This window comes from Arachis duranensis, chromosome 3 (genome assembly GCF_000817695.3).
Source record: "Arachis duranensis cultivar V14167 chromosome 3, aradu.V14167.gnm2.J7QH, whole genome shotgun sequence".
Classification (NCBI taxonomy): Eukaryota; Viridiplantae; Streptophyta; class Magnoliopsida; order Fabales; family Fabaceae; genus Arachis; species Arachis duranensis.
The window spans coordinates 16925322-16939141 of NC_029774.3; the positions used below are offsets into that span (position 1 = coordinate 16925322).

At 38.5% G+C, this 13820-nt stretch overlaps 1 protein-coding gene and 1 non-coding gene across 2 annotated transcripts; both read left to right on the top strand.

The window, feature by feature from the left end:
* The first annotated feature begins 1164 nt into the window (after positions 1-1164).
* On the top strand, positions 1165-2052 carry LOC107474580 (uncharacterized). The gene is made up of 2 exons (XM_016094208.1): positions 1165-1375; positions 1856-2052. Exons 1-2 carry the CDS (start codon positions 1165-1167, stop codon positions 2050-2052), a joined length of 408 nt encoding a protein of 135 aa, XP_015949694.1.
* A 6937-nt stretch (positions 2053-8989) lies between these two features.
* LOC127746079 (small nucleolar RNA R71) lies at positions 8990-9097 on the top strand. The gene has a single exon (XR_008007699.1). It is a non-coding gene; the product is annotated as a small nucleolar RNA R71 (small nucleolar RNA).
* Positions 9098-13820: the final 4723 nt, after the last annotated feature.

Sequence of the window (13820 nt, forward strand, 5' to 3'; positions counted from 1 at the left end):
AGGGTGCGTTGAACATTTCCACTGAGAGGATGGGAGGTAGCCACTGACAACGGTGAAACCCTTGCATAAGCTTGCCATGGAAAGGAGTAAGAAGGATTGGATGAAGACAGTAGGAAAGCAGAGAGACGGAAGGGACCCAGCATCTTCATACGCTTATCTGAAATTCCCACCAATGAATTACATAAGTATCTCTATCTTTATCTTTATGTTTTATTCATCATTCATATCCTTTTGAGTTTGCCTGACTAAGATTTACAAGGTGACCATAGCTTGCTTCATACCAACAATCTCTGTGGGATCGACCCTTACTCGCGTAAGGTTTATTACTTGGACGACCCAGTACACTTGCTGGTTAGTTGTGCAAAGTTGTAGTGATCACAATTTCGTCCACCAATGCCCGAGAAGCCAGGGAATGCTACAACAACAGTCTCAAAAGACCTAACCAAAACACAAAAGCCCATGTTCATATCATCGGCAGCATGGACGATCAACCAGTCCAGGCCGATCTTGATCCAATAGCAGGAACATTTGAAAGACCATCCTCAATGGAAGACCTGCATAAAGTCTATTTCACAGAAAGCACGGACAAATTCACATACGTCGGCTCAACATTATCCTCAGAAGAAAAATCATCATTCCGAGCATTCTTACAGTACAATGCCGACCTGTTTGCTTGGACCCCAGCTGATATGCCAGGCATCGATCCATCCATCATATCCCATAAGTTGGCATTAGATCCATCTGTCCGACCAGTAGCACAGAAAAAGAGAAATCTCGGCCATGACCGAAAACAAGCTTCCCTAGAAGAAACCAAGAAGCTCATCAACGATGGCTTCATCCGAGAAATCAGATTCACAACATGGCTGGCGAATGTAGTCATGGTGAAAAAACACAACGGTAAATGGCGTATGTGTGTTGATTTCACCGATCTCAACAAAGCATACCCCAAAGATTCCAACCATTTGCCCTCTATTGATTGCTTAGTTGATAATGCCTCTGGTTATGAAAAACTCAGCTTTATGGATGCATATTCTGGTTATAATCAGATCCAAATGCATCCATCCGATCAAAATAAGACAGCATTTTTTACTGAATATGGAAACTATTGTTATAAAGTCATGCCATTCGGGCCTTAAGAATGCAGGTGCAACATATCAACGTCTAATGGACAAAGTCTTCGCCAAACAGATTGGCAGGAATATTGAGGTCTATATCGACGATATGGTTGCCAAGACCAAATTCGGCAACAATTACCTTGATGACCTCGCAGAAATCTTCGGACAACTAAGAAAATATAACATGTGGTTAAATCCCGAAAAGTGCGTATTTGGCGTCCAGGGCGGCAAATTCCTCGGCTTCATGCTCACTAGCCGAGGTATTGAGGCTAATCCAGAGAAATGCCGAGCTGTTTTAGATATGACAAGCCCAAAAACAATCAAAGAAGTCCAATGATTAACAGGGAGACTTGTTGCACTCTCTAGATTTTTACCCTGCCTAGCTTCTAAGTCCTTATGTTTTTTTAAAACTTTAAAAAAGAAAAAAGCTTTCCAATGGACTGATGATTGCGAACAAGCATTTGCAATAATCAAAGAAACTCTTTCAAAACCACCAATTTTACAAACCCCCATTAAAGGGGAACCATTATTCTTATATTTATCCATCACTAACTGGGCTGTAAGCTCCGCTCTTGTTGCAGAAAGGGAAAAGCTACAGTTCCCAATCTATTTTACCAGCAAAACATTACAGAATGCCAAGCTTCGATATCCAACCATTGAGAAGCTGGCCCTAGCCCTTGTCTTCTCGGCCAGAAGACTCCGATCATATTTTTAGAGCCATGAAATCCATGTTCGAACAGATCATCCTTTACACCAAGTCCTTCAGAAACCAGAGCTGGCTGGTCGACTAGTAAAATGGTCGGTTGAACTTTCGGAATTTGATATCAAATACGAAGGCCGAACATCTATCAAATCCCAAGTCTTAGCCGACTTCATCGCTGAGTTCTCAGTACCAGACACAGCTGAGGACTACATCGAATGGTCCTTTGGTGCATGAAATTGTGATCTCAATGGCGCTAACAACTTGGTATGCACAATTGTAATCTCAACTCTTTTTCACAACTTCGCACAACTAAACAGCAAATGCACTGGGTCGTCCAAGTAATAAACCTTACGTGAGTAAGGGTCGATCCCACGGAGATTGTCGGCTTGAAGCAAGCTATGGTCATCTTGTAAATCTCAGTTAGGCGGATTCAAATGGTTATAGAGTTTTGATAATTAAAAGATAAATAAAACATAAAATAAAGATAGAGATACTTATGCAATTCATTGGTGGGAATTTCAGATAAGCGTATGGAGATGCCTTATTCCTTTTAAATCTCTGCTTTCTTACTGCCTTCATCCAATCCTTCATACTCCTTTCTATGGCAAGCTGTATGTTGGGGGATCACTGATAGCGCAAAATTGTGATCTACTCTTTTCATAACTCGAACAATTTTTAGTAATGGCTCCAAAAACTTGGTGCACACTACTATGGTTCACTCACATTCCTCAGTTAGGCGGGTAATTAATGGTTATAAAGGTTTTCGAAAATAATAATAAATAAAGCATAAAATAAAGATAGAGATACTTATGTAAATCATTGGTGATTATTTCAGATAAGTGTATGAAGATGCTGTGTTCCTTCTGAATCTCTGCTTTTCTACTGCCTTCCTTCTGAATCTCTGCTTTTCTACTGCCTTCCTCCAATCCTTCTTACTCCTTTCCATGGCAAGCTGTATGTAGGGCATCACCATTGTCAATGGCTACATCCCATCCTCTCAGTGAAAATGGTACAAATGCTCTGTCACAGCACGGCTAATCATTTGTCGGTTCTCGATCATGTCGAAATAGAATCTATTAATTCTTTTGTGTCTGTCACCACGCCCAACAATCGCGAGTTTGAAGCTCATCACAGTCATTCAATCCCTGAATCCTACTCGAAATACCACAGACAAGGTTTAGACTTTCTGGATTCTCAAGAGTGGCCGCCAAAGGGTTCTAGCTTATACCATGAAGATTCTGATTAAGGAATCCAAGAGATATTTGTTCGTTCTAAGGTAGAATGGAAGTGGTTGTCAATCACGTGTTCAAAGGTGAGAATGATGATGAGTGTCACAAATCATCATATTCGTCATTTTGAAGTGCAACGAATATCTTAGAATAAGAATAAGCTGAATTGAATAGAAAATAGTAGTACTTTGCATTAAAACTCGAGGTACAGCAGAGCTCCACACCTTAATCTATGGTGTATAGAAACTCCACCGTTGAAAATACATAAGTGATGGTCCAGGCATGGCCGAATAGCCAGCCCCTATAAACGTGATCAAAGGATCATAAGGTAATCCAAAAATAATCCAAAGATGTCTAATACAATACTAAAATGTCCTATTTATACTAGACTAGTTACTATGGTTTACAGAAATAAGTTTAAATGCAGAAATATACTTCCGGGGCCCACTTTGGTGTGTGCTTGGGCTGAGCTTGAGCTTTACACGTGCAGAGGCTTCTTCTGGAGTTAAACGCCAAGTTGTAACGTGTTTTTGGCGTTTAACTCTGGTTCGTGACATATTTCTGGCGTTTTACTCTAGAATGCAGCATAAGACTGGCGTTGAACGCCAGTTTGCATCATCTAATCTCGAATAAATTATGAACCATTATATTTTGCTGGAAAGCTCTGGATGTCTACTTTCCAACGCCGCTGAGAGCACGCCATTTGGAGCTCTGTAGCACCAAAAATTCCATTTCGAGTGCAGGGAGGTCAGAATCCAACATCATCAACAGTCCTTTGTCAGCCTCCTATCAGATTTTTGCTCAGGTCCCTCAATTTCAGCCAGAAAATACCTGAAATCACAGAAAAATACACAAACTCATAGTAAAGTCCAGAAATGTGAATTTTGCATAAAAACTAATAAAAACATCCCTAAAAGTGGCTAGATCTACTAGAAACTACCTAAAAACAATGCCAAAAAGTGTATAAATTATCCGCTCATCACAACACCAAACTTAAATTGTTGCTTGTCCCCAAGCAACTGAAAATCAAATAGGATAAAAAGAAGAGAATATAATATAAATCTCAAAATATCAATAAATATTAGTTCTAATTAGATGAGCGGGACTTGTAGCTTTTTGCTTTTGAACAGTTTTGGCATCTCATTTTATGCTTTGAAGTTTAGAATGATTGGCATCTATAGGATCTTAGAGTTCAAATGGTGTTATTGATTCTCCTAGTTAAGTATGTTGTTTCTTGAACACAGCTACTTTTATGAGTCTTGGCCGTGGCCCTAAGCACTTTGTTTTCCAGTATTACCACCGGATACATAAATGCCACAGACACATGACTAGGTGAACCTTTTTAGATTGTGACTCAGCTTTGCTAAAGTCCCCGGTTAGAGGTGTCTAGAGCTCTTAAGCACACTCTTTTTGCTTTGGATCACGACTTTAACCACTCAGTCTCAAGCTTTTCACTTGGACTTGCATGCCACAAGCACATGGTTAGGAACAACTGGATATAGCTGCTTAGGCCTGGATTTTATTTCCTTGGGCCTTTCTATCCATTGATGCTTAAAGCCTTGGATACTTTTTACCCTTGCCTTTTGGTTTTAAGGGCTATTGGCTTTTTCTGCTTACTTTTTCTTTTTCTTTTATATTTTTTTTTGCCGCTTTTTTTTTGCAAGCTTTGTTCTTCACTACTTTTTCTTGCTTCAAGAATCAATTTTATGATTTTTCAGATTATCAATAACATTTCTCTTTTTCATCATTCTTTCAAGAGCCAACAATTTTAACATTCATAAACAACAAGATGAAAAATATGCACTGTTCAAGCATTCATTCAGAAAACAAAAAGTATTGTCACCACATTAATATAATTAAACTAATTTCAAGGATGAATTCGAAACTCATGTACTTCTTGTTATTTTGTATTAAAGAGATTTTTCATTTAAGAGAGGTGAAGGATTCACGGAATTATTCATAGCCTTAAGACATAGTTACTAAACACTAATAATCATGTAATAAAGACTCAAAATATAAACAATCATGAAGCTTAAAACCGAAAAACAGAGAAATAGGAACAAGGAAGTTAAGGAATGAGTCCACCTTAGTGATGGTGGCGTCTTCTTCTTGAAGGACCAATGATGTCCTTGAGCTCTTCTATGTCTCTTCCTTGCCTTTGTTGCTCCTTCCTCATAGCTCTTTGATCTTCTCTAATTTCATGGAAAATGATGGAGTGCTCTTGGTGCTCCACCCTTATTTGGTCCATGTTATAACTCAAGTCTTCTAGAGAAGTGTTGAGTTGTTCCCAATAGTTGTTTGGAGGAAAATTTATCCCTTGAGGCATCTTAGGGATTTCTTGATGATAAGCTCCCTCTTGCGTCTCTTGAGATCCATGAGTAGGCTCTCTTGTTTGCTCCATCCTCTTCTTAGTGATGGGCTTGTCCTCTTCAATGAGGATGTCTTCTTCTATGATAACTCCAGCTGAGTAGCATAGATGGCAAATGAGATGAGAAAAAGCTAGCCTTGCCAAGGTAGAGGACTTTTCGGCTACTTTGTAGAATTCAAGAGAGATGACTTCATGAACTTCTACTTCCTCTATAATCATGATGCTATAGATCATGATGGCCTGATCCACAGTAACTTTGGATTGGTTGCTAGTGGAGATGATGGAGCGTTGGATGAACTCCAACCATCTTCTAGCCACAGGCTTAAGGTCCAGTCTTCTTAATTGAACCGGCTTGCCTTTTGAGTCTCTTTTCCATTGAGCTCTTTCAACACATATGTCCATAAGGACTTGGTCCAACCTTTGATCAAAGTTGACCCTTCTAGTGTAGGGGCGTGAATTTTCTTGCATTATAGGCAAGTTGAACGCCAACCTTATATTTTACAGACTGAAATCTAAGCATTTTCCCCGAACCATTGTAAGATAATTCTTTGGATTCGGGTTTATACTTTGATCATAGTTCCTAGTGATCCATGCATTGGCATAGAACTCTTGAACCATTAAGATTCCGACTTGTTGAATGGGGTTGGTCAGAACTTCCCAACCTCTTCTTTGGATCTCATGTCGGATCTCCGGATACTTATTTTTCTTGAGCATGAATGGGACCTCAGGGATCACCTTTTTCTTGGCCACAACTTCTTAGAAGTAGTCTTGATGGACCTTTGAGATGAATCTCTCCATCTCCCATGACTCGGAGGTGGAAGCTTTTGTCTTCCCTTTCCTCTTTCTAGAGGTTTCTTCGGCCTTAGGTGCCATAAGTGGTTATGGAAAAACAAAAAAAGCTATGCTTTTACCACACCAAACTTAGAATATTGCTCACCCTCAAGCAAAAGAAGAAAGAATAGAAGAAGAAGAAGAAAAAATGAAGGAGGGGGGAGAGATGTGTATTCGGCCAAGGGGGAGAAGAGAGGGTTGTGTTGTGTGAGAATGAAGAAGGATGGAGGGGTTTATATACTGGAGGGAGAGGGGTTTGGTTCGGCCATTTAGGGTGGGTTTGGGTGGGAAAGAGATTTTGAATTTGAAGGTAGGTAGGGTTCATGGGGAAGAGAGGATGGATGTGAGTGGTGAAGAGGTGTGGGGAAGAGAGATTGAGGTGATTGGTGAAGGGTGTTTGGGGAAGAGTGTTATTAGGTTGTGTGAAGAAGAGAGAAGGTAAGTTGAGGTAGGTGGGGATTCTGTGGGGTCCACAGATCCTGAGGTGATCCTGTGGGGTCCACAGATCCTGAGGTGTCAAGGATTTATCATCCCTGCACCAATTAGGCGTGTAAAACGCTCTCTGCATGCAATCCTGGTGTTTAACGCCAGATTAATGCTTGTTTTGGCATTAGACGCCAGCTCTATGCTTGTTTTGGGCGTTCAACGCCAATCTGCAGCATGTTTCTGGCGTTGAACGCCAGTTTTATGCTTATTTCTGGCGTTTAACGCCAGCTCTCCTCAGGGTGTAATCCTGGCATTTAAACGCCATACTGTTGCTTGTTTCTGGTGTTCAACGCCAGATTCATGCTCTGTTCTGGCATTGAACGCCAGCCAGATGCTCCTTACTGGCGTTTAAACGCCAGTAAGCTCTTCCTCCAGGGTGTGCTGTTTCCTCTGCTATTTTTTATTCTGTTTTTAATTTTAGTATTTGTTTTATGACTTCACATGATCATCAACCTAATAAAACATAAAAGAACAATAAAAATATAGATAAATAAAAATTGAGTTGCCTCCCAATAAGCGCTTCTTTAATGTCAATAGCTTGACAGTGGGCTCTTATGGAGCCTCACAGATGTTCAGAGCATGATGAGGGCCTCCCGACACCAAACTTAGAGTTTGAATGTGGGGGCTTCTCAACACCAAACTTAGAGTTTGGTTGTGGCCTCCCAACACCAAACTTAGAGTTTGATTGTGGGGGCTTTGTTTAACTCTGTATTGAGAGAAGCTTATCGTGCCTCTTTTTTATGTTCATAGAGGGATACTTTTGGGCCTTAAAAACAAGGTAGTCCCCATTCAATTGAAGGACTAATTTTCCTCTGTTTACATCAATCACAGCTTCTGCTGTGGCTAGGAAGGGTCTTTCAAGGATTATACATTCATCCTTCTCCCTCCTAGTGTCTAGGATTATGAAATCAGCAGGGATGTAAAGGCCTTTAACCTTTACTAACACGTCCTCTACCAATCCATAAGCTTGTCTTATTGACTTGTCTTCCATCTCTAATGAGAAAGTGGCAGCTTGTACCTCAAAGATTCCCAGTTTCTCTATTACAGAGAGTGGCATAAGATTTATACCTGACCCCAGGTCACACAGAGCCTTCTCAAAGGTCATGGTACCCATGGTATAGGGTATTAAGAATTTACCAGGATCTTGTTTCTTTTGAGGTAGAGTTTGCTGAACCCATGTATCTAGTTCACTAATAAGTAAGGGAGGTGCATCTCCCCAAGTCTCATTACCAAACAACTTGGTGTTTAGCTTCATGATAGCTCCTAGATATTGAGCAACTTGCTCTCCAGTTACATCTTTATCCTCTTCAGAGGAAGAATAGTTTTCAGAGCTCATGAATGGCAGAAGGAGGTTTAATGGAATCTCTATGGCCTTTATATGAGCCTCAGATTCCTTTAGTTCCTCAATAGGGAACTCCTTCTTGTCTGGGAGATGTCCCATGAGGTCTTCCTCATTGAGATTCACGTCCTCCCCTTCCTCTCTAGGTTTAGTCATTTTAATTATGTCAGTGGTCTTGCACTCTCTTTTCGGATTCTCTTCAGTATTGCTTGGGAGAGTGCTAGGAGGAGTTTCAGTGATTTTCTTACTCAGCTGGCCTACTTATGCCTCCAAATTTCTAATGGAGGACCTTATTTCACTCATGAAACTTAAAGTGGCCTTAGACAGTTCAGAGACTATATTTGCTAAGCTGGAGGAGTTCTGCTCAGAATTCTCTGTCTGTTGCTGAGATGATGATGGAAAAGGCTTGCTATTGCTGAGCCTGTTTCTTCCACCATTATTAAAGCCTTGTTGAGGCTTTTGTTGATCCTTCCATGAGAAATTTGGATGATTTCTCCATGAGGAATTATAGGTGTTCCCATAGGGTTCACCTATGTAATTTACCTCTGCCATTGCAGAGTTCTCAGGATCATAAGCTTCTTCTTTAGAAGATGTCTCTTTAGTACTGTTGGATGCATTTTGCCATCCATTCAGACTTTGAGAAATCATGTTGACTTGCTGAGTCAAAATTTTGTTATGAGCCAATATGGCATTCAGAGCATCAATTTCAAGAACTCCCTTCCTCTGAGGCGTCCCATTACTCACAGAATTCCTCTCAGAAGTGTACATGAACTGGTTATTTACAACCATGTCAATGAGTTCTTGAGCTTCTGTAGGTATTTTCTTTAGGTGAATAGATCCACCTGCAGAATGATCCAATGACATCTTAGAGAACTCAGATAGACCATAATAGAATATATCCAAAATGGTCCACTCTGAAAGCATGTTAGAAGGACACCTTTTGGTCATCTGCTTGTATCTTTCCCAAGCTTCATAGAGGGATTCACCATCTTTCTGTTTGAAGGTCTGAACATCCACTCTAAGCTTGCTTAGCTTTTGAGGAGGAAAGAACTTTGCCAAGAAGGCAGTGACCAGCTTCTCCCAAGAGTCCAGGCTATCTTTAGGTTGTGAGTCCAACCATGTTCTAGCTCTGTCTCTTACAGCAAAAGGGAAAAGCATGAGCCTGTAGACTTCAGGATCTACTCCATTAGTCTTAACAGTCATACAGATCTGTAAGAACTCAGTTAAAAACTGATAGGGATCTTCTGATGGAAGTCCATGAAACTTGCAGTTCTGTTGCATTAGAGCAACTAGTTGAGGTTTCAGCTCAAAATTGTTTGCTCCAATGGCAGGGATTGAGATGCTTCTTCCATCAAATTTGGAAGTAGGTGTAGTATAATCACCAAGCATCCTCCTTGCATTATTGTTGTTGGGTTCGGCTGCCATATCATTTTCTTGTTCGAAAATTTCAGTAAGGTTGTCTCTGGATTGTTGTATTTTAGCTTCTCTTAGTTTCCTCTTCAGGGTCCTTTCAGGTTCAGGATCAGCTTCAACAAGAATGCCTTTTTCCTTGTTCCTGCTCATATGAAAGAGAAGAAAACAAAGAATATTTGGAATCCTCTATGTCACAATATAGAGATTCCTTTATGTGAGTAGAAGAATAAAAGAATAAAAGAAGGAAAAGGTAAAAATCCAAACTAAAGGGGGAAGAGTGGGTTCAAATTCTAGAGTGGAAGAGAGGTGTTAGTAGATAAATAAATAGAAAGAGATGAGAGAGACAGAATTTTTGAAATTAATTTTGAAAAAGGGTTAGTGATTTTCGAAAATTAGGAGAAGAAATAAAATTAAAAATTAAAATTTGAAACAATTAATTAATTAAGAAAATTTTTGAAAAGGAGGGAAGTGATTTTCGAAAATTAGAAAGAGAAAAGTAGTTAGGTGGTTTTGAAAAAGATAAGAGATAAACAAAAAATCAATTAGTTAGTTGAAAAAGATTTGAAAATCAATTTTGAAAAGATAAGAAGTTAGAAAAGATATTTTGAAATCAAATTTTTGAAAAGATATGATTTGAAAAGATATGATTGAAATTTGTTTTGAAAAAGATTTAATTTTTTTAAAATTAAAATTGATTACTTGACTAACAAGAAACTAAAAGATATGATTCTAGAATTTAAAGATTGAACCTTTCTTAACAAGAAAGTAACAAACTTCAAATTTTTGGATCAATCACATTAATTGTTAGTAAAGTTTCGAAAATCATGAAACAAAGACAAGAAAAAGATTTTGAAAAATAATTTTTAAATTTTCGAAAATCATAAAAGAAAAATGAAAAAGATTTGATTTTTGAAAAAGTTTTGCAAAGATAGGATTTTTAAAATTGAAAATTTGACTTGACTTATAAGAAATAGCTAAGTTTTTTTTTTATTTTTTGACTAAGTCAACTCAAATTTTTGAAATTTTGAGAAAAATAAGGAAAATATATTTTTTTATTTTTAAATTTTTAATGAGCAGAGAGAAAAACAACAAAAATGACTCACAATATGAAAATTATGAATCAAAATACATGATGCATGCAAGAACACTATGAATGTCAAGATGAACACCAAGAACACTTTGAAGATCAAGATGAACATCAAGATTTGGTTTTTTTTTTTTTGAAAAAATTTTTAAGAAAAGAAAACATGTAAGACACCAAACTTAGAAATTTTCAATGCTTAGACACTATGAATGCAAAAAATGCACATGAAAAACAAGAAAAGACACAAAACAAGAAAATATGAAGATCAAACAAGAAGACTTATCAAGAACTACTTGAAGATCATGAAGAACACATGCATGAATTTTCGAAAAATGCAAAAGTTTTAAAAAAAACATGCAATTGACACCAAACTTAAAAATTGACACTAGACTCAAACAAGAAACACAAAATATTTTTTATTTTTATGATTTTCTAAATTTTTTTGGATTTTTTTCGAAAATTTATTTTTAGAAAAACGAAAACAAAGAAAAAAAATTTTTTGATTTTTCGAAAATAATTTTTGGAAAAATGAAAACAAAGAAAATTTTTATAAAATATATTTTGAAAACTTTTTGAAAAGAAAATTACCTAATCTGAGCAACAAGATGAACCGTCAGTTGTCCAAACTCGAACAATCCCCGGCAACGGTGCCAAAAACTTGATAGCGCAAAATTGTGATCTACTCTTTTCATAACTCGAACAATTTTTAGTAATGGCTCCAAAAACTTGGTGCACACTAGTATGGTTCACTCACATTCTTCACAACTTCGCACAACTAACCAGCAAGTGCACTGGGTCGTCCAAGTGATAAACCTTACGTGAGTAAGGGTCGATCCCACAGAGATTGTTGGTATGAAGCAAGCTATGGTCATCTTGTAAATCTCAGTCAGGCAGATTATAATGGTTATAAAGGTTTTCAAAAATAATAATAAATAAAGCATAAAATAAAGATAGAGATACTTATGTAAATCATTAGTGGAAATTTCAGATAAGTGTATGAAGATGATGTGTTCCTTCTAAATCTCTGCTGTTCTACTGCCTTCCTTCATTCCTTCTTACTCCTTTCAATGGTAAGCTGTATGTAGGGCATCACCGTTGTCAATGGCTACATCCCATCCTCTCAGTGAAAATGGTCCAAATGCTCTGTCACAGCACGGCTAATCATCTGTCAGTTTTCGATCATGTCGGAATAGAATCCATTGATTCTTTTGCGTCTGTCACCACGCCCAACAATCACGAGTTTGAAGCTCGTCACAGTCATTCAATCCATGAATCCTACTCAGAATAACACAGACAAGGTTTAGACTTTCCGGATTCTCAAGAGTGGCCGCCAAAGGATTCTAGCTTATACCACGAAGATTCTGATTAAGGAATCCAAGAGATATTCGTTCGTACTGAGGTAGAACGGAAGTGGTTGTTAATCACGTGTTCATAGGTGAGAATGATGATGAGTGTCACGGATCATCACATTCGTCATGTTGAAGTGCAACGAATATCTTAGAATAAGAATAAGCTGAATTGAATAGAAAATAGTAGTACTTTGCATTAAAACTCGAGGTACAGCAGAGCTCCACACCTTAATCTATGGTGTGTAGAAACTCCACCGTTGAAAACACATAAGTGATGGTCCAGGCATGGCCAAATGGCCAGCCCCCATAAACATGATCAAAGGATCATAAGGTAATCCAAAAATAATCCAAAGATGTCTAATACATTAGTAAAATGTCCTATTCATACTAGACTAGTTACTAGGATTTACAGAAATAACTCTAAATGCAGAAATCCACTTTCGGGGCCCACTTTGGTGTGTGCTTGGGCTGAGCTTGAGCTTTACATGTGCAGAGGCTTCTTCTGGAGTTAAACGCCAAGTTGTAACGTGTTTTTGGCGTTTAACTCTGGTTCGTGACGTGTTTCTGGCATTTTACTCCAGAATACAGCATGGGACTGACGTTGAACTCCAGTTTGCATCATCTAATCACGAATAAAGTATGAACCATTATATATTGCTGGAAAGCTCTTGATGACTACTTTCCAACGCCGTTGAGAACGTGTCATTTGGAGTTCTGTAGCTCCGGAAAATCCTTTTCAATTGCAGGGAGGTCAGAATCCAACAGCATCAGCAGTCCTTTGTCAGCCTCCTATCAGATTTTTGCTCAGGTCCCTCAATTTCAGCCAGAAAATACTTGAAATCACAGAAAAACACATAAACTCATAGTAAAGTCTAGAAATGTGAATTTTGCATAAAAACTAATGAAAACATCCCTAAAAGTGGCTAGATCCTACTAGAAACTACCTAAAAACAATGCCAAAAAGCGTATAAATTATCCACTCATCAATCACCGTTGTCAATGGCTACCGTTCGTCCTCTCAGTGAAAATGGTCCAAATGCGCTGTCACCGCATGGCTAATCATTTGTCAGTTCTCACTCATGTTGGAATAGGAATCATTGATCATTTTGCGTTTGTCACCACGCCCAACACTTGCGAGTTTGAAGCTCATCACAGTTATCCCATCCCAGATCCTACTCGGAATACCACAAACAAGGTTTAGACTTTCCAGATTTCAAGAATGCTGCCAATTGATTCTAGCTTATACCACGAAGACTCTGATCGTGAACCAGAAGGCTAAGAGATATGCATTCAAGCTCGTTAGCATGTAGAACGGAAGTGTTTGTCAGACACGCGTTGATAGGTTGAGAATGATGATGAGCGTTACATAATCATCACATTCATCATGTTCTTGTGTGCGAATAGATATCTTAGAACAAGAATAAGCATGAAATGAATAGAAAATAGTAGTAATTGCATTAATACTCGAGGAACAGCAGAGCTCCACACCTTAATCTATGGTGTGTAGAAACTCCACCGTTGAAAGTACATAAGTGATAATGGTCCAGGCATGGCCGTGAGGCCAGCCCCCAATATCTAAGATAGCATAAAACTGATCAAAGATCCCAGCATGTCCAATATAATAGTAACAGGTCCTATTTATACTAGACTAGTTATTAGGGTTTACAGAAATAAGTAAATGATGCAGAAATCCACTTCCAGGCCCACTTGGTGTGTGCTTGGGCTGAGCATTGAAGCTTTCATGTGTAGAGACTTTTCTTGGAGTTAAACACCAGTTTGTATCCTATTTTGGGCGTTTAACTCTAGCTTGTAACTTGTTTCTGGCGTTTAACGCCATAATAGGGCAGGGAATTGGCGTTTGAACGCCAATTTGCGTCATCAAAACTCGAGCAAAGTATGGACT

Bases quoted from the DNA above. Each gene is read 5' to 3' on its own strand.
- LOC107474580 (XM_016094208.1), top strand. From the start codon at position 1,165: ATGGACAAAGTCTTCGCCAAACAGATTGGCAGGAATATTGAGGTCTAT. The intron at 1,376-1,855 runs GTATTGAGGCTA...ATGTTCGAACAG, and splicing joins CTTCATGCTCACTAGCCGAG to ATCATCCTTTACACCAAGTC.